Source organism: Myotis daubentonii, chromosome 17 (genome assembly GCF_963259705.1).
Source record: "Myotis daubentonii chromosome 17, mMyoDau2.1, whole genome shotgun sequence".
Classification (NCBI taxonomy): Eukaryota; Metazoa; Chordata; class Mammalia; order Chiroptera; family Vespertilionidae; genus Myotis; species Myotis daubentonii.
The window spans coordinates 54,795,194-54,819,754 of NC_081856.1; the positions used below are offsets into that span (position 1 = coordinate 54,795,194).

At 51.8% G+C, this 24,561-nt stretch overlaps 2 protein-coding genes across 2 annotated transcripts; one reads left to right on the top strand and one right to left on the bottom strand.

Moving 5' to 3' along the window:
- Positions 1-1,159: 1,159 nt before the first annotated feature.
- ZNF16 (zinc finger protein 16) lies at positions 1,160-9,093 on the bottom strand. The gene is given in 5 exon segments (XM_059672617.1): positions 1,160-3,279; positions 6,026-6,045; positions 6,047-6,113; positions 6,116-6,226; positions 8,972-9,093. Coding segments are annotated over 4 exon segments (1,989 nt in total). The 5' UTR covers positions 6,183-6,226; positions 8,972-9,093; the 3' UTR covers positions 1,160-1,444.
- A 2,285-nt stretch (positions 9,094-11,378) lies between these two features.
- On the top strand, positions 11,379-13,232 carry C17H8orf33 (chromosome 17 C8orf33 homolog). The gene is made up of 6 exons (XM_059672632.1): positions 11,379-11,455; positions 11,544-11,589; positions 11,677-11,852; positions 12,006-12,090; positions 12,232-12,378; positions 12,675-13,232. The coding sequence occupies exons 1-6, from the start codon at positions 11,450-11,452 to the stop codon at positions 12,812-12,814; spliced, it is 600 nt and encodes a 199-aa protein (XP_059528615.1). The 5' UTR covers positions 11,379-11,449; the 3' UTR covers positions 12,815-13,232.
- Positions 13,233-24,561: the final 11,329 nt, after the last annotated feature.

The window sequence follows — 24,561 nt, forward strand, 5'->3', positions numbered from 1 at the left end:
CAGACCCCGTTCCCTGGGTCACACTGCAGACCATTGGTCATGTCCTCGGCACTAGATGTTAACTCCTCAAGCACAGCATTTGTCTGTCGTTTCCTGCTGTATCCCAGTGAGGGCCGACAAACACTCGCTGAAAAAAGCAAGGATCGGATTCAGGCTGGGCGAGGAGAAATGTGACGCCCGAGAGGGAGCACAGGGGTCAGCAGATTGGAGGCCTCCAGGAGGCAGCAAGACCAAGTGAGTTAGAGGTAGCAGGGCAGGTGCGGCATTTTCTAGAGTGCTACCTTGGGGACACGGGTCGGGGGCTGTTGGGGTGAGTGAGCAATGATGGGCTACTTCTGATGGTCTCTGAGATCAGGGCAGGCAGCCCATTCTGGCCCAAGCCCATGGGTTTACCTTTTGCAAGCCGCCTACATCCTCTTTCCTCATTAAAAACAGAAGCCAAACCCTTATTTTCCCACCATAGTCACAACCCTGCCTACACCTATCCATTTCCTCCTCTCCTCCTGGGACAATGCAGGCGGGGCCTGTCCACCCATCCACCCTATGACACCACCAGGTTGAGACCTGCCAGCTGGTGACCAGGAGCCTCCTGCTGGCAACTGTTGCTTTTAGATCAAGTCCCCCCGGCTCAGGGAGCGTGGACACAGCTCTGGGAAACTGAGGGCCACTCTCCACCGTCTAGGGGCACCTAGCAGGTGCTTTATAAATGTCTGGTGATGAATGGACCTGGGGAAAAACCCCCAGCCTGGGAGTTGAAGGGAGAGCAGGTGGGGCAAGGAGAGAGCTGTCCTCTGTGGTGCTGACAGCCAGGACTGTGAAGCCCAGAACTGGAGGCAGGGAAAGAGCAGCACCTGTCGTTGTGCAGCAGCCCTGAGCCGGGGCTTGAGTCACAGCAGAGCCGTGAGGAGGAAGCACGGTGTCAGACTACAGACAGGCAGAAAGGAAAGAGAGCAGCAGGGGAGACTTGTGTCCAGGTATGGAATGGACAGGAAGGCGAGGGATTGCTGGTAATGAGTACACACCACAGTGGGGGTGGGTGGCAGCAGTCAGACCTGACATACTCTCAACCCGATTTAATGTAAACAGAGCATGGATTACGGCCACTGACAAAGGACTCCCTCCTGGTGTGACTAATTACCAAACAAAAGAATTACTGTGGTTACCTTGAAGGAAATGCCTATTTACTTTTTTGGTTATATTTGATTACAGTAATAAATTCTTCATAAATTTGCAGCCTCTATCATCTTTTCCCTCCAAACAAACATGGCTCATAACATGTAAAGACAAAACGAAAAAGAACCAAAAGGTCACCTTAGGTGGCTGCAATGGCAGGAGGGACGAGGGAGAAAGGGTGTGAAACGCCCCCCCCGGAAGGTCACAGCTTTGTGCACAGATTGTGGGGGGCGGGCAGGGAGTGAGCCTCACTGCACGGCGGGGGCCGGCCTCACTCCCTGGTGTGGGTCCGCTGGTGCTTGAGCAGCTTCGAGCGCTGGCTGAAGGCCTTCCCACAGGCAGGGCAGTCGTAGGGCTTCACTCCAGTGTGAACCCTCTGGTGCTGGACAAGGACTGAGCGCTGGCCGAAGGATTTCCCACACTCAGTGCACTTGTAGGGCCTCTCCCCAGTGTGGATGATCTGATGCTGAATGAGATGTGAGCTCTGGCTGAAGCCCTTACCACATTCAGTGCATGTGTATGGCTTCTCTCCCGTGTGAACTTTCTGGTGGTGAATGAGGTTTGAGCTTCGGTTGAAGGCTTTACCACACTGGTTGCACTCATGGGGTTTCAATCCATTATGGATTCTCTGATGCTGAATGAGAGTTGAGCTCTGGCTGAAGGTTTTTCCACATTCGGTACATTCATAGGGTTTCTCTCCAGTGTGAACTCGTTGGTGAAGGATAAGGTTAGAGCTGCGGCCAAAGGTCTTCCCACATTCCTGACACTCGTAGGGCTTGTCACCCGTGTGCACACCCTGGTGCTGAATGAGGGCGGAGCTGTGGCTGAAGGCCTTCCCGCAGACGCCACACTCGTAGGGCTTTTCTCCCGTGTGGATTATCTGGTGCTTTCTGAGCACTGAGCTGTAACTAAAGGCCTTTCCACACACATGACACACATGAGGCTTCTCTCCAGTGTGAATTCTCCGATGTTGAATGAGGCTGGAACTCTGACTGAATGCCTTCCCGCAGTCACTGCATTTATAGGGTTTCTCTCCTGTGTGAACCCGGTGATGCTTAATGAGATTGGAGACCCGGCTGAATGGCTTGCCGCACTCATTACACTCATAAGGTCTCTCTCCAGTGTGTACCCGCTGGTGCTTCCTCAGATGTGAGCTCTGGCTGAATGCCTTCCCACACTCTTTACACTCAAAAGGCTTTTCGCCTGTGTGAATCCTGTGGTGTTTGATGAGGTTGGAGCTCCGTCTGAAGGCCTTCCCACAATCGTTGCACACATAAGGCCTCTCCCCAGAATGAATTCTCTGATGTTGGATAAGGTTTGAGCTCCGCCTAAAAGCCTTCCCACACTCACTGCATTCATAGGGCTTCTTGCTCATGTGAGACTTCTGGTGCTTCTTAAGGCTGGAATTCTGGCTGAAGGCTTTTCCACAGTCATTGCAAACGTAAGGCTTCTCTCCACCATGGCTGACCTGATGCCTAATGAGGTTTGAGTGCACATGGAAGGCTTTTCCACATTCGCTGCACTGGTAGGGCTCACTCACAGGAGACCTCCCATGATTTTTAAGAACTAAATTCTGGCTGAGGGCTTTTCCGCATTCATTACCTACAAAGGACTTCTGTCCAGTGTGGATGATCTGATGCTGAATTAGATCAGTGTTTCCTCTGAAGGTTTTCCCACACTCATTACATATGAAGGTGCTTTCAGCTGTGTGGGGACCCTCGTGGCTAGTGAGGTCCATGCTGTGTTGGCCACACGTGTACAGACGTGGCCTCTCTTGCACAGAGATTCCTTGATATGCCGCTGGGTGTTGGCTCCGACTAAAGTCTCTCTCAAAATCATCACAGTGCATCTCTCTCTCCCCTAAGGGGCTGGTAAGGAGCACTGCCACTGGTGCGAGGTCCTCCTCTCCGAAGAGGGACTGCACCTGGCTCGTGTCATCAGGGACTCCCCAGTCTCTTTCTAATACGTCCTCACAGAGTTCTCCAAGCTCAGGTGCCAGGGAAACATCACTGGTACAGTTTTCTAATATTTATGCCTTTGATTCTAAATCCTCAGAAACACCTTCCTTCTGAAGAAACTCCTTGCCCTCAATCCTGATGTCCCAATCTGAAATGACAAACATAAAGTCACTTGGAAGGAAACAGGAAAATACAGTCTGGTGGGACCCACTGGGGGTGGCAGTCCCAGATCTCTCGAAGGGACCGGGGATGGTCAGGGAAGTTCCAAAGGGACAAGGTAGTATGGCAAGTGAACACCAACCTTTAGCCACCTGCCCCAGTACCCACATCTCAGGAAATCACCTGAAGTCTATCTATTGGTTTAGGCCAATCATGTCAAACTCAAAAGTGAACACGGGCCAACTAAACAAGGTTTAATTTATGTGTGCCAAAAAAAACTCAAAACAAAACAAAAAACCTTCAATTTTCATGGAAACGTAGGTTTATTTCAATAGAGACACGCTAAATACAAAGGGCTGAAATAAATGAGTAATTGTTAACATAAAATAATAGGATATTTTAATAAAAAGTAATCTTTTTTTCTTGAACATTAACTTATCAGACACTGAATAACTGCACAAATTAATAAGCGTAACGCAAATAAACCCATCTTTCTTTTTCTCTGAAAGTGAAATATTTCCTGTTGTGAACACCAAACAAGTCAGTACAAGACTAATGATGTGCAATCAACTGCTAAAATATTCGCTGCTAGCATTAGTGGAGAGAAATGGTGTGCCAGTGGGTAAGGGAAATGAATGCAACAGGATTATAGTAATCAATCGTTAGTAAACGTTGTAGTTCACTATTAATAATTATGTATAACAGGATATTGTAAAAATGAAGTTACAAAATTTTTATTAAAACGTTTCTTACATACCGTTATATTGACTGGGTCACAAAGATATTCATTGTGGGCTGCATGCGGCCCGTGGGCCGTGAGTTTGACATGCTTGGTTTAGGCCAAAGTCCCAGGGGCCCCTTGACTGCCCTTCTTCTCACCCACAGCAGGTCATCAGCAAGTCCTGTTGTCTGTATCTTGGCGTGTGTCCCAAACCCAGGTACTCACCCCTCCCACCTGTACAAGGAAAACATTACATGCCCTGCATGACATTGGTAAACATTCCACCCATTCTTCTTTTCCATGATGCACATTGTAAGCTTCTTGGGCCCATGTTGTTCACCCAGTGCTAACTAGTGGCTTCTGGGCTTTGCTGTGGGCAGTCTCTATGGTGGAGGTGGGCCCAGAGAAGCAAAGTTGGTTCCAACTGTGTGGTGTGAACTCCTGTGCAATATCAGATTCTGTCCTTTTTAACACAGGAGCCTTCAGAGACCGTGTCCTGTCCTGCCAAAGCCACCTTTACCTTCTAAAACCTACAAATGTGACTAGTGTCCACTGAACAATTTCTTGCCCTGGTACAATGTTTAGGTGGCTGTGTCCATCTTTCTGAAGGTTCCACGGCACAGCAGAAGGGTTTTGGCACCTCCCTCTTGCCTCTTCATGCCTGAAGGAACAAGGAACCCTCGTTCCCCTGAGTCTCTCATTTGAATGAAGATCTTGAGTCTTTATCTCATTCAAATTGTGACACCCAGGCCATACTGCTGCTGTCTTCTCCTGCCTGGACATTGAGTCAAGCCCCTGGCCTCCCACCTTCCTCTCCTGCCCATAGGCAGCCTGGTGAAGGCAGAGAACTTCATCCTCCTAGTCCCTCCCTGAGCTCACCCCACCCTGCTCTTGCTGTTTCCCAAGCATGGTGGATACCCTCCCCGAAGGTCTGCCTTGTGTGGAACACACCTCACTGGAAAGGCCTTCTCTGACCACCACTCCTCCTTGTTGTCGCCTGCAGCCCAGACTGTGCCCCAACAGGGCTCACGTCCCAGGACTGGGGCAATCCCTTGTCTGGCCATAGTCAGTAGTGCTGAGGGGATAGGTCAAGGACACCCCTCTTGCACTTCCCAGCCTCCTTGGGCCCGTCACCTTCCAACCTGTCCTTCAATTAAGGTCACCACCAGCTGGAACTTTAGGAATCTGCTACCACAATAGCACTGTCTCCCTGGCTCGTCTGGATGCTTCTGTTCTCAATGCAGACCTGGCATAGCTACATGCTCAGTTTGTCTGCCCACCACACCCATGTATCACCCAACCCATGGTCCAGACACACTATGCTGTGGCAACCCCAGGATCAGGAGCCCCGAGGTGTCTAGGGAATGTCTACATGCTCCTGGGCTCCGCCTCTCCTCTCTGACATACACCTGACTGCCCCACACCATCTCTGCCCTTAGCCCAGCCTTCCTTGGCCACAGTTTCTGACTAGAGTACTCTGTTCAGATGTCCCAAGTATAACAGTCCCATGTAGGACACAAGAATGTCCTCTTGTACAACAGCCCTCATCAGATCCCAGTAAAGAAAGCTAATACTGAGTAACCATCCTGATCGCCACTGAGAGGTGCACAGAAGAGCCAAGCTAGTGAGCGGTTAGGAAGGAAGGACTGTCTGGTCAGGCTCTAAAGAGGATGGAAGCAGCTGGGCAGTGCGAAGGAAGACAGAGTGGGCAGGACCAAGACCTGGCAGAGCTCTGAGGGAAGAGGACTATCACCACCTGGTGGTTGGGCCAGACAGGGATCATCTGGCAACCATCACATGGCACCCTCTATGTCAGGCGGGGAAACCAAAGTGTCACACTCAGTACCAGGGCAGCCAGGGTCCAGGCCAACTTCCTTTCTGGCCTTTAGCCTTGGACCCTGAAGTTCATGAAGCACTCCACCCCTAGTTATAACACAGATAACTAGTGGGGATCGCAGGGTGACAGAAAGTCCCCTCAGAAGGAGGGCACCAGTGGGGAACTAGGTCCCAGTACCTGGCTGCTGATGGTGAGGGGGTGGTTCCCAGCTCAGTGCCACTGCAGTGGAGTGGATCACAGAATGCAGACGCAGTGTGGGTCGCGGTGGAGCAGCACTCACACGGGCCTGGGCTGAAGGGGCCCAAGGGGACGGTCCAGGAACTGAGTGCTCCATTTCTGCCTCTTGGGGCGAGCTCTGAGGCTGGGCATGCCTGGGCCCTGGAGGCCAGAAAGGACACTGCTGAGTGTGCAGCAGGGCTAGGCCTGGGGCCATCCTCCCCCTGCACCCCAAGGCCTGTGGGGAACCTGGTGCTGGGTCTCAGGGATCACAGTCCCTGACCGTGGATCCAAGTGGAGTGTCAGCCAGCCACAGGGACAGACTCCTGAGCTAGAGCCCCAGGTGGGCAAGGTGGGGACACAGTGCCCTGTGGGCACACGGGAAGAGCTCAGGCCTCCATGATAGGCAGAGAGCAGCCCCACCGAGCCTTCACCCACTGTGGGCCCACCCTCATTCCTGACCATGCCCTGAAGGTGGACCACCTGACCCACTCAGGAGGACCAGCAGCCCCAGATTTTGGGTAGCCAGGGGCAGCCTGTGCTGCATACAGGTGCGTGGTCATCGTGGTGGCATCCTAGTGGTCAGTTCTGTCAGAGCTGTGCCCTCCTGGCAGCATCCACAGCAGATATCCTCCTCTCCTCCCTCCTGGGCTATCCTCTCTGCACCAGTGGCTCCCTCCAAGGTTCTTCATCTCCCTCTTCGCATTGGTGCTCCAGGGTTCACTTCTGTGCTACTCCAACTTCCTGTTAATGTGTCCAGATGGGAGGCATCTACAACCCTTATCCTGTAAAGACTCCCAAACTGGGCTCATCTCTTTAGCCCTAACTGTTCCCTCTGAGCAGGAAGACAAAACATTCCCACCTGGATAGACACACGACAAAGTGTCACACTCAGGACACCAGGGCAGCCAGTCCAGGCCAACTTCCTTTCTGGCCTCTAGCCTTGGTCCCTCAAGTTCATGACGCACTCTGCCCCTAATTATAATACAGACAACTACTGGGGAGCGCAGGGTGACACAAAGTCCCTCCAGAAGGAGGGCACCAGTGGGGAACTTGGTCCCAGTACCTGGCTGCTGATGGTAAGGGGGGGGTGGTGGTTCCCAGCTCAGTGTCACTGCAGTACAGTGATACTGATTCCCCCACCCATCCTACTGCTCCATCTTTGTGCAAATCCAGTACGTCCAGTAGCTCACCCAGGAGTTGGGCAACACCCCTTACTTAGCTCCTTTTTCACACTGTACCATCAATAGGTACATTGACCCCTCTACCATTGCCTGCCAACCTATGGACTGGATTTAAAATTTCTTTTTGTACTGATTTGAGAGAGGGAGGAAGAAAGGGAGTGTGTGTGTGTGGGGGGGAACACTCATTTGTTGTTCCACTTATTTATGCATTCAATTTTGATTCTTATATGTGCTTTTACATAAGCCTTTTGTATCAGAGCGATGCTCTAACTGAGCTGCCTGGCCAAGTTGGATTTTTCATCTTGGAAACATCTTCTCAGTGTTTCCCCAACAATCACCATATGCCAATCAGGGTTTGTTCTGGGGATGTTGTGTAGATACAGCAGTGAGAGTGACTCAGGGACTCAGTGGGGAGACAGATCATAGCTAATGCATCAGTGAGATGGGCAAGTGTTCTGGGGAGAGGCAGCAGGGGAGGGGCGGAGCCCTGGGGCTGGGGAGCATTTAAACCAGGTGCAGAGAAGGGTTTTAGGCCAGACCTGCTTAGAAAGGTGGAAGAAGGCATGCGTGAGATGGGACAGAAGTGTGGATGGAGCTCAGAGATAGGATTACTGGGGAGGCAGCCCACAAGAAGCCTTGGCTCTCTATGGTGAGGTACCAGCCACATTTCTATATTACGGGAGAGACAGGACTAATGAACCATGCCAGGAAGATTAGCTTGGTAAAGGTGGTAAGGAGGACTGCATGTACGAAATTTAAAGCAGGGAGAGCACTGACTTAATACACCTGTTCACGTGGCAGCAGAACAGAGCAGATGTCGCTTCCATGGTGTGTGTGGGGGGGAGGGGGGGCGGTCGGGTATCACGCTCCCTCTCCCAAGGGGAGACTCGGTCATTTGCAATATTCAAGCAGTTCATTTAATTTTAAGATTCCTGAAATCATTATCACTGCCACCAAATGGGCACAACCATATGGTCAAAATTCAAAAGGTAGAAAAGGACTTAGGAAGTATCTCCCAGCCAGCCACTCAGCCCCTTCCCAGTTTCTAATGCACCCTTCCATATTACTCTAAGCTACGTTTTGTCTTTTCATTATAAAGTGTAACAAACTGTGGTCACTTTAGCTCTTGTTTTTCTCACCCCAGTACATGTGGGATCTTGGCCAGGAGGACACACAGACCCAATCTGGTAGCAGAATGCCCGTCCCACCCATGTCCACATCTGAATGCCTGGAGTCTGCGGATCTGCTACATCACACAGTAAAACAGACTCTGCAGAGGGAATGAAGGTTAGGCGCCCGGGTTTCCTGAACTCTAAGAAATGACACGCGTTATCGCTGACCATGAGCCACAGGGGTCACGTGCAAGGACTGGGGCCTCCAGGAGATACAGGAGTCAGCAAGGAAACATGCCCTCGGTGCAACCACCTCCAGAAACTGGATGCAAATGCTCAGGGCTCAGCCTGGTGCTGAACAGGGACAAGCGGAAGGACACGCAGTCACCAGTCCAGCACAGGCATCCGCAGGAGGGCATGACCCACCCCTCACCCCACTCCCACGAGAGAGCAAATTCCCCCGACTCCCCAGCACCCCTTCTCCGTCCGGAGAGCGAATCCACCCCTGACGAGGCCTCCGAGCAGCGCATCCGGTGCTGCGCGACAGCCCACCTTTCCCCGAGTCCCCAGGCCCTCCCTCGCCCAGCCCCACGCTCCGGGACAGCACTCACCGCACAGCTGCCCAGTCGCTCTGCGCAGCTGCGCCAGGGGGTCCCGGTGCCCGGCTCCGGGCAGGAAGGTCACCCGCCGCGGTGCACCCTCGGAGAGCGCCGCCTGACCCCCGCAAGGGCTCGGACCCGCCCAGGCCCAGCAGACCCCGCCCCTCCGCCAGCGGTTCCCACGCCCCCCTCCCGTCTGCGCCAGATAGTCCGGGGCGAGCACCCACCGCGTGGGCACGGACATCACGCGGGACGGTGGTCGGCACGGTCCGGGGGTCGCTCGGGGAAGCGGCAATGCTGCGGCCGCTCAGAGGCTCGGCCGGGAGGCGGACTCCGGAAGTCCCGCCCCCACTTCCTGTCGGAGGCCCGAGCGGCCCGGACCGGTGTCGCCGCCCTCGGCGGCTGGAGGCCGCAGCGACTCGGAGGGTCCGCCCCGGAACCCCAGCCGGGTGGCCGCAGTCAGAACCCGTCCCTGCAACTAACGGGGTGGTAACTAAATAGAAAAAACACCGATTAGAAATGCAGGTAGAATGAGATATGCCTCTGTGTGGACTTTGATACGCAACTCCTACAATCTGAACAGACTGTAGCTTGATAAAAACACAAGATTGCACGTGCAAGTCCTGAATCCCTCAATCAAATGATTACAGCCAATAGATGGAAAAACTCAAATTCCTCAGACATTATGCACTTCCTGAAACTCTTCATGGGACATTTACAAAAATTGATGATACACTTAGACATAAAGAATACCAATATTTTACGGTATGCATTATACAGGCAGATTAAACTTTCAAAATTAGAAATACAGAAAAAGCTGATTTAAAAACTTTTAAGCATTGTAATTTACAAGACAGTATCTACATAACCTTTGAATAAAAAGTGATACTAGCTGGGCCTTACCTGGTTTTTTTTAGTAGTTAGAGCGTTGGCTCAAGGACTGAAGGGTCTCAGATCCCACTTCTAGGCATATACCCTAAGAAACCTGAAACACCAATCAGAAGAGTGTATACACCCCTATGCTCATAGCAGCACAATTTTTGATAGCTAGGATCTGGAAACAGCCCAAGTGTCCATCAGTAGATGAGTGGATAAAAAAGCTGTGGTATATTTACACCATGGAATACTATGTAACAGTAAAAAAAGAAGGATCTCTACCCTTTGAAACAGCATGGAGGGACCTGGGGAATATTATGCTAAGCGTAATAAGCCAGTCAGAGAAAGACAAGTATCACATGATCTCACTCATATGTGAAATCTAATGAATAATATAAACCGATGAACAAAAATAGATCCAGAGACATAGAAGCGTAGAACAGAGTGAGGAATCTCAGAGGGAAGATGGGGGAGGGTGAGTGGGTGGGAAGACATCAAGCAAAGAACTTGTATGCATATATACATATCCCATGGACACAGACAACAGGGTGGTGAAGGTCTGGGGTGGAGGGTGGGGGTGGAGGTGGGGGTGGGGGTGGGGGTGGGGGTGGGGTGGGCTAGAAGGGGTCAATGGGAGAAAAAGGGGGACATGTAATACTTTCAACAAAAATATATTTTTAAAATCAAAACAGGTGTTTTTATTGGATTTTGTTAAGTTTGTTAAGTGTATAGGCTTATTTGGAGGAAAATTAATAGTCTTATAATAGTAAATTTTCCAAATAGAGTAATATGGAATATCTCTTCATTCATTCAAGTCGCCTATTTTGTTGTTGTTAATCCTCACCTGAGAATATTTTTTCCATTAATTTTTAGAGAGAGTGGGAGGGAGGTCGAGAGAGGAAGAAGACATTGATTTCAGACACATCATGGTTTGCCTCTCCCACGCGCCCTAACTGGGGCCTGGGATTGAACCTGCAACCCAGGTACATGCCCTTGACCGGGAATCGAACCCACGATCCTTGGGTGCGCGGGCAGATGCTCTAACCATCGAGCAACAACCGCCAGGGTTCAAATTACCTTTTCGAATCCTGTCACTTGTCATTAAGTTTATTACCAGGTTCTTGCCCCAGGGAGTCTTGCCGACTCTAGGCCCCTATTCACAGCGCTACGCTGCGGGACGGCTCTTCCCGTTTGTTTACCTGCTGTTGTTGCTCCGCTGGAAGGTGAGTTGGGAGAGCCAGCTGCCTCCTCTGCGACTGTCATTTCTTCCATAGCAGCGTCTGCACTTAGTGTTCCAGAGGGCTTCCCGCCCGCAGCCGCCGGCCGCGGGCCCCGCCCACCCCGTGGGTCCCGCCCACCCTGTGGGTCCTGCCCGCCGCGGGCCCCGCCCACTGTCGCCCCGCCCACCTCGTGGGTCCCGCCCACCCTGTGGGTCCCGCCCGCCGCGGGCCCCGCCCACTGTCACCCCGCCCACCCCGTGGGTCCCGCCCACCCCGTGGGTCCCGCCCACCGCGGGCCGCGCTGCAGACGTGTTTCCGGAGGAGGAGGAAGAGGAGGAGCGGATCACGCCGCGGACTGTAGCTACGTAGGTGCCGGCGGCAGCGACTGCAGCGCATGGCGGTGAGCGGTGCCGAGACGATGCGTGGGTGGCGAGGCCTCGGGCCGTGGGCTGCCCCTCGTGAACCTCTTGCTGCCCCCTTTTCTCCAGACCCTGGGACATCCTGCTCGGGAGACACCGGCGGCCCCCGCCCCAGGTACCGCCCGCGCGCCACGCAGTCCCTGGTCACCCCCCGCCCCCAGTCCCTCCTCTGTCCGGTTTCACCCGGTTTGTCCCTGTTTAGGACTCCCCGTGTGCAGTGACGACACCTCCAGGGCGCCTCCCGTCGGCGGTGAAGGCGGAGCGGCTTCTAGGAAGCCAAAGAAGAAAAGCCGGAATGAGGCCTCTGTGTCGAGTGGAGCCGGGAAGGCCTGCGAGAAGCCGGCCCCAGAGGAATCCCTCCCAAGCCCGGAGGCCCAGGCAAGGAAGGCCCTCCGTCGGGAAGGATGGGGGCCCCGGGTGCACTCTGGGTGCGAGTCCCCCAGGGTTTGCGGGAGTTAAGGCAGGCAGGGGGGGAGGGTGCCCTCCGGGTCCCGGTCGCCGCTCACAGCCACTGTCTCTAATCTGTCTCAGGCGGAGCAGCTGGCTCGGGAACTGGCCTGGTGCGTGGAGCAGCTGGAACGGGGCCTCAAGATGCAGAGACCCAGCCCGAAACAGAGTGAGAGGTCCTTTTGTCGAGTTGGGCGGAGGTGAACTGTGACAGGACTGGCCTGCAGTTGCCGGCCAGGGGCTGGACTTGTTGCTTTTGCGTAGGAGGTGAGGATGGAGGAGGTCTCTAGTCCTTCGTTTTTATCTGCAGAAGAGCAGGCTATCGGGGCGATCCGAACCCTGCGCAGCGAAAGAACCCCTCTGCCCCGCAAGAGGCAGCTGATGCGCTCCTTGTTTGGGGATTACAGGGCCCAGATGGACGCCGAGTGGCGCGAAGCCCTGCGGGCTCTCAAGACTGGTGAGGAGCTGGGAACAGACTAAAAGCCTAGGGAGTGGAAGGAAGAATCCAGAGCAGCAGGGCTGCTGAGGGGGAGGGGAAGCCGGTGCCGCCGGAGCACAGAACTGGGCCTCTATGGTGGCGGCAAGGGTGGGAGAGTCGTGAATTTCTGTGCTTCTCCACGGGGTGTGAAGATGATACCTGCCCTAACATTGTGAGAAGTAAATCAGTTCCTTTATACAAAGTGGTTATAGTTGTGTGGGTCCAGTTGGCGTTAGCTGGTATTGCTGTCTGACACTCTGTCCCCTCTCCCACAGCAGCCCAATCCGCCCGTGTGCAGCCTGTAGGTGAGGCCGCCAGAAAGAAGAGCCGAAGGGTCTGCAGGCCCCGCCTCGAAAGGGGAGCCAAGGCCACCCTGGACGTTCCAGAGGAAGAGTTTAGGTTCAATTTCTTTTAGCCTCTCCTCCCATCCTGCAGCTGCCCCCTCCCCAGGGTGTAGGGCTTGCCTGGAGCTCACTCAGTTGGAGGGATGTGGGGCTGGTCTGTAACCTGGTGCCTGGCTGCTGGTCAGATGTGAGGCCAGCATATTGAATCCTGTCTGACAAGCACAAGGCCCCGTTTGTAGGTTTTCAGATGAATGGTCCCTGCTGCTAGAAGAGGGAGGTCTACCTAAAAAGGCTTCTGCAGTAAACTGGTGTCAGCATGTTGCAGGAACATCTTGCTCAGTTTTCAGGGTTAGATTATGTGGCTGAGGGTGAGAGGGAAGCTGCATAATTGCACATTGGTGCTCACTTCGGAAAGGCATGCTGTTACACTGGATGGTGCTTAGGTAAAGAAAAAGATAGTAAAAATAAAAACAAAACAATAAAAATGGATGAGAGAGTGTGTGCTAATTGCCTGTGTTAGACAAAGTACAGATGATGCCAGTGTCGGGTACTGGAGTCCAGGCTCAGCCCAGTGCGGTCCTTTGTGTTGTCTTCCTCCTGAGCCAGGGCCACCCGCAGGGAGCAGTGTGGCTCCACAGGCCAGCCTCTGTTCTGAGCTGACCAGGCCAGAGTCCCCGGGCTGGTGCTGCAGTGAATCGGGTTTTGCAGTTGTCTCAGTCCTCAGTGGCTCTGATGCTGTCTTTGTTGGTCTCTCACATTTGCATCCCATTCTAGATCGATACCTGGAGCCCACCTGCGTAGTCAGCGTCTCTACCTCGATGTTTCGTAGGCATTTCACGATGTTTCGTAGGCATTTCACGCTTGTTCAAAACATTCACTTAGCGCCCAGCTGGTGTGGCTCTGTGGTTGATTGTCAACCTGTGAACCAGGAGATTGCGGTTTGATTCCTGGTCAGGGCACATGCCCGGCTTGCAGGCTGGATCCCTGGTAGGGGGCATGCAGGAGGCAGCCAATCAATGATTCTCTCTCTTACCATTAATGTTTCGATCCCTCTTTCCTTCTCTGAAATCATTAAAAATAAATCTTAAAAAATACTAAAGAACATTCAGTTAGCCCCCAAAATCTCTGTTTTCTGTTTTTGTACCTAAAGTTTTTTAGAATTTATTGCAGTAATACTGGTTGATGAAATTTTACAGCTTTTAGGTACATGATTCTACAAATTATCATTGGTACAACTGTATTGTTTGTTCACCACCCCAAGTCAAATCTCCATCACCATTTATCCCCCCCCCCCCCTACTCTCCCACCTTCCTCCATCCCTCCTCCCCCTGGCAATCACCACACTGTTGTCTGTCCAGGAGGTTTTTTTTCTTTTTTGCTCAGTACCACCCACCTCAACCTCCAGCTTCCTCCAGGTCTCATCCTGACTGATGCTTGAGCCTCCAGGGTTAGTCCCAGCTCTCTGTGGAGTGACCTATCATGCCGGGTACTGTTTCTCTCATCAGTCACTGTATTGTGCCCAGGACACAGTGTGAAGGCTGGTGGGTGAGGCCTCACAGGGGGCCTGCACATTGTCAAGCTCCTGACTGACATCTGATGTGGCCCCCTCCCCTGTTCCAATCTTGCTGCTCCTGAAGTGACCACATTAATCCTGCATCAAGGTCTTTACTGGCTTCTGGGAGAAACAGCTTTAAGAAAGTAACTGCCCTGGCCAGAGTTGCTCAGTGGTGAGTGCTCGCACACTAAAGGGTGGCTGGTTTGATTCCCAGTCAAGGGCATGTACCTGGGCTTCAGGTTTCACCCCGGCCTGGAGGGGGCGTGTGCTCAGGAAGCAGCCAGTCAATGTGTCCGACATGGATGCTTCCCTCCCATTTTTAAGGAAAACTGATGGAGGGGCCCAGTTGAGCGCTGTCAGGCTGCTGCGCTCCACAGCAAGTCCCCCTACCAGGCTGGACTTTGGGAAGCACAACACACTGGGAAAGTTGCCTTGAAGACCAGAGATGGGAGTGTGCTGTCTGCCCTCTGTGAGCCACTGTCCAGCTGCCTTATCCATTATTGTTGTTAATCCTCACTGGATACTTTCCCACTGATTTTCAGAGATAGTGGAAGAGAGAGGGAAAGACAGAGAGAGACACATCTCCTGCAGAAGCCCCGGGCCCAGGCTGGAGAGGAGCCTGCAACTGAGGCATGTGCCCTTGCCCGGAATTGAACCGGGGAGCCTTCAGTCCACAGGCCAACCGTCTATCCATTGAGCCAAACTAGCCGCTCACACTTGGCTTTCCTTTGTTGCTGCGACTTATTTCTCAGGCAGGAGCCACAGCCACCCCTGCGTCTCTCCTGTGTCTTGTGTGCTGAGCCCTTTTGTGTGTTATATTCCCCAGGTTAAGTGAACTTTGCCCTAAAAATGATGTGTTTTAGCTGTAAGCACATGGCCCGGTGACTGGTATTGCGGCGGTCGACCCTCTGCTGCTCTCTTGTGGCCATTGCAGAAAAACACTGTGCTTATGTCCTTGGTGCTGAAATTTCAGGTCCTAAAAATCTCTTCATAAAAAACTCGAAAAAGAAAACCCAGAGCCCTAACCGGTTTGGCTCAGTGGATAGAGCGTCGGCCTGCGGACTCAAGGGTCCCAGGTCCGATTCCGGTCTAGGGCATGTACCTTGGTTGTGGGCACATCCCCAGTAGGGGGTGTGCAGGAGGCAGCTGATGGATGTTTCTCTCTGATAGATGTTTCTCTCTCTATCCCTCTCCCTACCTCTGTGTAAAAAAAATTAATAAAAATATTTTTAAGAAAATACAAAGAAGAAACCAACAAAGAAAGACCACAGAAAACCATAGAAAATCATCGAGGCTGTCCAGGGTGCAATTATTTTTCCCTGGATCGACTGAAGTCACGGGTCTGGATTTTGCACCCCTTCCGGGCCCGTCCCTGCAAAGGGAGGCCTTGGCTGCAGCAGTGACCAGGGGAAGCTGTGCGTTCAGTAATTCAGTCCGTAACCTAGAGGCTGCCATGATTGAAGCAGTCAGTCCTGGGGAGGCCACCGTTAACAAGGCAGCCAGTATCGGACCGGTCACCTTTACTGAGGCATCCAGTCAGCCGGCGGCCGTTGTGATTGCGGCAGCCAGTCCCTTGGATGACCCCATTATGGAGGCAGCCAGACCGTGCAGCGAGGTGCAAGGTATCGGGAGAAGGTGTTAATCTCGCTAGACTCGGCGGCCTCTGGAGAGGCCTCCTTTACTGAAGCCTGGAGACTGTACCCTGGAGTCTTCAATTATTGATGCAATGAGTAGCCTAGCGGTGGGCATTCCTGAGGCAGTCCTTCCCCTGTAGGCTGGCTGGTATTGATGCAATGAGTACCAGGGAGGCTGTGATTGTTGATGGCACTTCCAGATGCAGAGTTATCATGGGAATGTGTTCTTACCACGAGAAAGAAATTGAATGTAAAGGTTTTTGTAGAAACATAGTGAGGTTTTTAAAACTAATTTTTATAGATTTCAGAGATGAAGGTAGAGGCAGGGAGGGATGGAGGGAGGGAGATGGAAACATCAATTATGAAAGAGAATCATGGATCAGCTGCCTCCTGTCCCCCTCCCCCTGACTGGGGATCGAGCCCACAAGCAGGGCATGTGCCCAGATTGGGAATCGAACCAGGGACCTTTCATTTCTTAGGCCGTCGCTCTACCCACTGAGCAACAGCGGTCAGGGCTACAGTGTGTTCTTTAGAAATGTTTATTGGTCCTATTTCAGAAAGGAAGAGAGAAGCATGAATGATGAGTGATCATCGTAGATGGGCTGCCTTCCTTGTGCAAGAAGAAAGAGTGACCTGTGTTGTCACCTGCTAAGCGGAAGGAATAGGCCCTGGCCAGTGTTGCTCGCAGGTTAGACGTTCGGATGGGCAGGGAAGGGTCGCTGGTGGCATTCCTGGTCCAGAGCACATACCTGGGATGCAGGTTTCATTGTCTGCCCGGGTCTGGGCTCCTGTGGGAGCCCAGGATCCATGTGTCTCCTGCATAATCATGTTTGCTTGTTTTCTCTCTCTCCTCCCCCTCCCTCCCTTCCACGCTCTCTAAAACAATGAATGGGGAAAACATCTTCTCTGTAAAAAATTAACAAAAACATACCCACACAAAAAGTACAAAGCAGGAAAAGATTTGGAGAGTGTGAAAAAGCACCATATCCGCAAAGAAAGGCACCATGATGAGCAGAACATTCAGCTCCGCTGATGTTTTTCAATGCAATGTGTCTATAAGATAAAAATAAAATGTCTGAGTGTCCCTCAGCTGGCAAGCTCCTGACATAACACGACGAGGCCACTGTAGTGCAGTCCTTGCAGGGTCTCCCAAGCCACCACGTTAGGGGCGAGGCTTTAGGGGGTGAGGCCGGGAGGAGCAGGGGAAAGCGAGGTGTGAAGGAGGTGGGGAATGGACAGAGGAGGGTCCTGCATGTGCTCCCCTCTACTGCCTTGTGTCACTGCTCCCAGAATTACCCCCACTGAGAAGATGCGAGCAGACTCACCCGGTGTCGGTGACCGAGGACATACAGACTGAGGGACACATAGACCAAGGGACACAGAGGCCGAGGGACAGACAGATAATCGAGGCCGCAGTGGCCTGGAGAGGTGACATCCGGGAACCTGTGGCCACTGTGCTGGTTCCCTGTATCCTCCTGGAGGTACCTTCTCAGAGGTTTTTGACTCCAGAACCCTGGATTCCATTTCCACACACAGGCCCTACTTCATGGCGACTCTGCCCAAGACCCAAGACCCCTTTGTACATCCATTCACACAGCAGTTGTTTGGAAAGTGATCTCAAACTTATTTTATGTTGTTATGATATGCATGAAAAATAAATCAGAGCCAGCAGTTATCTGTGTGATGTATTATACACACATTTGTATTATACACACATTGTATTTTAGAAAATGACATTTCTCGTACAAAGTTGCCTTCCTAACTGTAATTAAATGAGCATGTTAAAAACTTTGTAAGTGTGAATGTTTTACTTGGGAAATGTTTAGCAGCTTGGTAAGTATGAGTGTGTATCGCTTCCCAAGGAACTGTTAGGGGTCATGTGTTGTCACCAAAGCAGAATGTTTGCTCAATGACTGGTCCCCTTGTAGAGACAACCTTCATGGTTTTCCCTTCATTCTGTTGTGAACCTATAGGCAGAAGGTAGAAGTAGGCTTGTCCTGATGCCACAGCTCCCACCTGCTGTGATGATGGAAACAGGCCTGATGCTCCAAGCAGCATGAGAACACCTGCAAGGTAAAGGCTCTCATCCCCCTGGCATGTAATCTACCCAGCCAGGGCCGCATTGTCTTTGTAGAAACGGTTCATCCAAACAGCAACACACAGCCCAGCAAGTGAGGCTCAATGACTGAGTGTTGACCTATGAACCAAGAAGTCCCCTTGATTCCTGGTAAGGCCACCCCCATCACCTGATTGTTTCTCTTTGTCTCCCTGTCCCTCTGTGTCTCAGATCAAGAACAACAGATTTAACATAAAACTGGAAACTGTCAAATCTGCTCCTATCCTCCCCCCAAAACATACCAGATTTTACTGAAAACACCCAGCACTTGTCTTCCTTAGTCATCGTGAGAATTCCAGTCCATGAACGTTCACAGTATCTCAGTTTAAAACGTGTGTGCACATCTACACCTAAACAGCGGAGCATCGTATCCTGGAGAATTTTCCATTTCCTTCCAAAGGAAGTGCGATGTCTCACACTGGAAATGGAAACAAATGGTAGAAAAAGCTGGGCATGAAGAGAAAGGCTAATCATTGCAACCTGGGAAAGATGTATTCAAGAAATCAAGGCGTGACTAGTCAAACCAGATCCTTCCTGTATGTGGAGGTTTGGGCACGGGGACACCAACATTTTTAATGTGAATGAGGACTTGCTTGTGCAAACCTTTCATTCAACCCCTGAGAGATACTCACCAGAGGTGCTGAGCCACTTGGAACTGTGTGGTCTTCCAGTGCGAGGCTGGGGGTGGGGGTGGCCCCTCCTGACCTGAGCGAGAGAGCCCACCTCCCAATGTGCACAGGGCCCCTGCTTGGGCGTCATCAGCTCCATGACTGTGGGCTGGCTCCTCCCGAGTCCGCTGAGACCCACAGAAAACAACATCCCAACTGGCAGATTTCCCCTGGTCCCGAGGTGCTGTGTCAGGATTGGGTTGATGTGGGAAAAGGCGAGTGTGAAGATGTGGCTCAATGGTTGGTTCTGAGAGTTTGAGGTCACCCACCCAAGCCGTCAATCATTGTAGGGAGAGAGGTTTCCATTCTTCACATGGAAATGCCATCCTTTTTTAAATGACTCCCTTTGTATGAGTGTTCCACATCATAATTGATGCAATTTCCTTTCCCATCTAAAAAGAAACCTACAGAAGCAGCTGGTTTGAAGAATTGGGATGCTGGGATCAGTTCTAAGACAGCTGTGGGGAATGCTGAAGCACCCAACAGAGTAGAGAGGGTGACCATGTGGCTCAGGGGACGTTGTAAAAAGATGTTTCTCTTTAAGAGCAGGTGAGCTGGGAGGTGGTGAGTGGATTTCCCGTTTCTTCCACACCCTCCAAGGGTGGTGCTCTTGTCTCAGTGCCCAGTGAGTGCCATGAGATCCTGGGTGAGAGGGAAGTGTCCACAAACCTTGGTCCTCCATTTGGACTTGGCTCCCCCTGGTTTGGAAGCAGGCCCAGGTCTTTGCACCTGGATTTATGTCAGCACCACAAACAGAAAGACAGACAGACAGACAGACAGACAGAGACACAGGGGCTCTCATCGAGGTTCCTGATGAGGAAGTTTCCTAATTGTGTAATGGTCTTGTCCATATGTCAATTCCAAGGGGCATATGCCCATTCTGAATGACTGTTTTAGAGACAGAAAGACCCAATGTTGTTCTTGTACCCATTTTTCTATCATCTATTTGCAAAACGGAGTGAAAAGAAGAAGAGCCAGGATGCCCCCATGTTCTGATTGTGAAAGATGTGTTGTGTTTCATCAGTTTATTTCACACACAGTTAGTGACTTTGTTCTGGATGGAACTGTGCTGGAGTGAGAAAGTTCATGAATGAACAAGCACTGGTTCCTGCTTCTAAAAGTTCCATTTAGGACAGGCAAAGGCCTGTAGCAAGTGCTGCCAAGAGGCCCAGGAGAACATGTGTATTTGTGGTCCAGGTGGCTGGGAAGGGTTTGAAATGGCCACTTGAAAAAGTGAATGGAAGCAATAGCCGTTGTTTGTCAATGCTAGAGCATGAGGTTGCCAGAAGAACTCCTCGGCACTCTCTAGTTAAAGAAGACAGCAAGGGACATATTAGGCAGGGAGGGTGCTCACTGACTTTCAAGGCCACGTCAGTGCAGTGGTGTGTGGTGAATCCCTTGTCAGTGCTGGGAGGCCAGTGTTGCAGACCCAGAGCCTTAACTTCATTTGGTCCAGAGATGGCATGATGGCTGCCCTGGCCAGCATCGCTGAAATGATGGGTCTGTTATGCCCAGATTTCAGGATCCCCAAAAGACCTCACCAGGGAGCCAGCCGAGTCCGATGCAAAAGCAGAGAGTCTTTTATTCAAACCCGGGCTTGGCTCCCCTACCCTCCTTACTGACACAGCAGCAAGTGGCAGAGAGAGGCCCAGCCCTGTGGGGAGAGAGGTTTTATAGTAAGGGAAGGAGAGAGGACTGTGGGCCCTGCCAATTGGCCAGGCGCAAGTCGGTATCTTGTTATACAGGACATGGTCGTATGTATGGCACGCACTTCCCTTGATTGTCATTGGTTAGTTTAAAGAAGTCCTGGGTGTGGCTAGCAGAGGCTTGGGCTTCCGGGAAGAAGCCTTGCCGAGCACATGGCTGCCCCAAAAATGGAGGACCCGGGGTAAGATGGAGGGCGTACTCCTCGCCCTTTCAGGGTCTAGTTTTTGGTCACAGTCAAGTGGCTTTAGCTGGAAGGTCAGCACCAGGCCCAGAGGCACAAGGTGTTGTTGGTTGAATGGCCCAGCGAAGCTTTCCTTTGATTCCCAAAGGAAGAAATGATCATGAAATGGTGAGTGAAGCCGTCTGACATTTAAAATACCAAGTCTGCCATTTCCCCCTCTTCCATGTTCTCGGATCTGTATGTTCATGTGGCACCTCACGGGACCCGCACTCATGCCCTTGTCCTCCTGTCGGGCCCCCACGCTTCCCTTGTGGTCGTCAGAGTGTGCTTTTTTGCTGCTCTTTAGATCTTGTTGTCATTTTCATTTTGTGAATTGTTTGCCATGGAAGTCTAGAAAACAGTGAGATCTTACGTATATATTGATGTACATATCTATCTTTCTCCTTTTGCCTGTTGCAGCCTTTGAAGATGTTGGAGAGAGCTTGCAACTTCCTGAATCTTTTTAAAAGATATATATGTTATTGATTTTTTACTTAGAGCAGTGGTTCTCAACCTTCTGGCCTTTTAAATACAGTTCCTCATGCTGTGACCCAACCATCAAAATATTTTTGTTGCTACTTCATCACTGTCATGCTGCTACCGTTATGAATGGTAATGTAAACATCTGATATGCAGGATGGTCTTAGGCAACCCCTGTGAAAGGGTTGTTGGACCACTAAAGGGGTCACGACTCACAGGTTGAGAACCGCTGACTTAGAGGAAGGGAGAGGGATAGAGACAGAGAGTCAGAAACAGGGATGAGAGAGAAACATCGATCAGCTGTCTCCTGCACACCCCCTACTGGGGATGGGCCCTCAACCAAGGTACATGCCCCTGAGGGCTCAGCGGTTAGAGTGCTGGCAGGTGTTTTGCTCAGAGTGAGGTGAGTGGCTCGTGCAGGATGTGAGTAGACCCCCGCCCCAGGTGTGATGCGGGAGGTGCCACAGTGTCTTGGAGGAGTGGCGGGGCCCAGGTGAGGCTGCTCAGGCTTGGCTCCCCTTTGTTGCTTCGACTGTTATTTCTCAGGCAGGAGCCACAGCCACCCACCCCTCCGTCTTTCCTGTGTCTTGTGTGCTGAGCCCTTTTGTGTGTCCCATTCCCCAGGTGAAGTGAACGTTGTCCTAAAAATGATGTGTTTTAGCTGTAAGCACATGGCCCTGTGACTGGTATTGGGGCCGTGATCCCAGGTCTGGGTGTTTGTGGGGTTTTGCTGTGTCTTCCCCATGGTCTGTGAAATTAGTGAAGATGGGGGGGGGGATTTGTTGCTATTTTAAGCTTGGAAGTTTGCAAAGACTACAGACTGAGCCTCTGGGTGTCAAAGTTTTCTTGACCTTTCCAAAGGTGTGAAGAAAGAGGAGCACAGCTTTTGCACTTTGCATGTTGCTGTGAAACTGTTGTTTAAGTGAAGAATGAACCTGTAGTTTTCCCCCATTTTTTCCTAAGATAAGATATGTCCATGGCGATACCTGGTCTTAGGAGGGGAATGTGATCTTAAGACTGTCAAGAGGAGCCTATGGAGCACCCCCAGCTGTCCATGTGCTTGTTTTTTGCTTTTTAAAAATTGTCTAACTTGCCAAGTGTGCTGTTTTTGTAAAGATTCTCCCTCTTCCCCATTTTCTAAAATGTTTCTATTCCGATGGTACACAATCCATCCATTGTGTATGCTGAGGAAGATGTCTCCTTAGATCCTTTTTGTCGACATGCCTCGTGAAAGAAGTTTTTTTCGGACCAGGACACACAGTAGGTGACAGATCTATGGGAACCAGGATGGATTTTTCCCAATTGGAGAGGCGGGGCGGACGTCCGTGAGCCTTTGCCGCGGGTCCACCTGTCAGGATCCTGTGATGCAGGTGAAGAGCAGCATGTGGAGCGCAGCCTGGCCAGCAGGGGGAGCCCAGACCTCGCTGAAGAGGAATGTTTGTGTGTGTCTTTGTGCTGGAGAGATGTGCTTGTTGTCCATGCACGATGTGACGGTCCTGAGTGGACACTGAGGGCAGAGGTGCCCCTTGGTAGCGGGTGTATGAAAGCGGGGGGGGGGGGATCCCGTGGCTACGTCGTTTTTGTACTGGAACCCGTGTTTTTTCCTGCTGGAACGGCAGAATGAATTCCCGGACGGAAAGTGTTGTAGTGAGTGTGGAGCTGTGTTGAAGACGAAGTGCAGACTTCCAGGTAGGGCGGGTGAAAAGGGTCCCAGTGGGTTCCTTTCCGTATGGCCTGTCGAGGGTGCAGATCGTGGTGCCTGCTAGTCCCTGTGCGGGTCCATATTCCCTTTGGAGTTGGCCTAAGACGTCCTGGGCTCCAAGGGTGACCGTCCCAAGGACCTCGTGAGGTTGTCCCCCCCCCCCCTTGTTCCCTCTGGGCTTTCTTCTTTTGCACCTGAATGCAGGGCTTCCCTGTCTTTCTTTTGTAAATCCTGACCTTTGTGGGCTATTTGCATTTCGTTTGTGTTACGCAAATGCAAGTGTTGGTGCTCCCTGGTGTTACGGAGATGTGAGCACCCCTGGCTTGGTTGTGTTGTGGCCTTGTCCCTTCTCCTAGTGTGTGTGCCTGCCTTTTTTTCATGGACCCCAATTCTCCCAAATGCCTAAGGCTGGCTCTATCTCCCTGAAATTGCTGCTTGACTGTGACCGAGTCCCAGCTGAGCTGGTGCTAAGGAAAAAAGGCGTGTTGCCATTTGTCATGTTCCCTGAGGCACGCGGTCCCCCTGTCCATTGTGTTGTGTATGTTTTTGCTCTCCCCAGGCAAGTGTGTTGGAACAGAGGCCAGCAGTCCCCAATGTTGTGAGGAGCCGGTTTTATGGAGGGTTTGCTTGTAGCTGGCAATGCAACTGTGTGATGTGTGAGATGGCAGAGGCTTGGTGTGTGAGTCCCCGAGAAAATGATGGTATTCCCATGTGAAGAATGTGAAGCTCTTTTCCTGGAAGGATGGATGGCTTTGGGAGGTGAGGTCCCTCATCCATGTGAGGAGGGAGGGTGGTCTCCCTCCCTCCCTCCCTCCCTCCCTCCCTCCCTCCCTCCCTCCCTCCCTCCCTCCCTCTGTGCCCCTGTGCCTGTGCAGGCTTGATTTTGTGAGCCCATGCCTCCCCAGGTACCTCTCATGGGGTGGGTGGTGGATGTAAGCTTTGTGGAATGAATTGGTCGCTGCCATTGGAAAAGCTGGCATCCCCCATGGTCACCCCCCCTCCCCTCAGGATGTGGTTAGGATCCCAGGATTGAGTCTTGAGCTGGAGTCCGTGATGGCCTGGAAGTGCATCGAAGACTTTGCAGTAGGAGGAAGCAGATGGGATGTTTGTGGTCTGTTGGTTCCTGGATGTGTTGAAGGTGCCGTTTCCAAGTTCGCATGAGTCACTGAGGGAAGTGTTGCGCGGTGGCCTCAGCAACGGAACAGGCCGAAAGCCCCCCATAAGGATGGCCTGAGAGGCCAACCCTTGAATTGCAAAGGAGTTTCTAGTGGTTCGTCATGTCCTCGGGCAATGTGCTCCCCGAGAAAGATGCATTTGCATGTGGATGCAGGCTTTTGTTCTTTTGTGTCTGAACTGAGGTAGCTGTGAAATATCTTTGTCCCTTCGAAGTTTTGTTTGTCCGTCCCCCTGGCTCGGAGCAGAACTCCCTGTATTGTGATTGTGTGAATGGTTAAGCCTGAAGTGTCCTGCAGCCACCTCACTGTATTTATTCATTTCTTTGCCGAAGCCCAGAGGTTTTGTCCACTTTGTTTTGTCCCTCCTACCCCACCTCTCAGGCATGCCTGGATTTGAAGTCATGCACTGAGGTGTCCTCCTGTGATTTTCAATGTCTAAAACAAGGTCCTTAGAAAGGAGAGAGCAAGGGCAGCATCGGGGTGCAAAGTAGTTGAGAGGAGTTGTCAGGATTTGGAAGGAGGAAGTGCCTGTGGGTATTTGAAAGGGTCCTAATGTTGCTG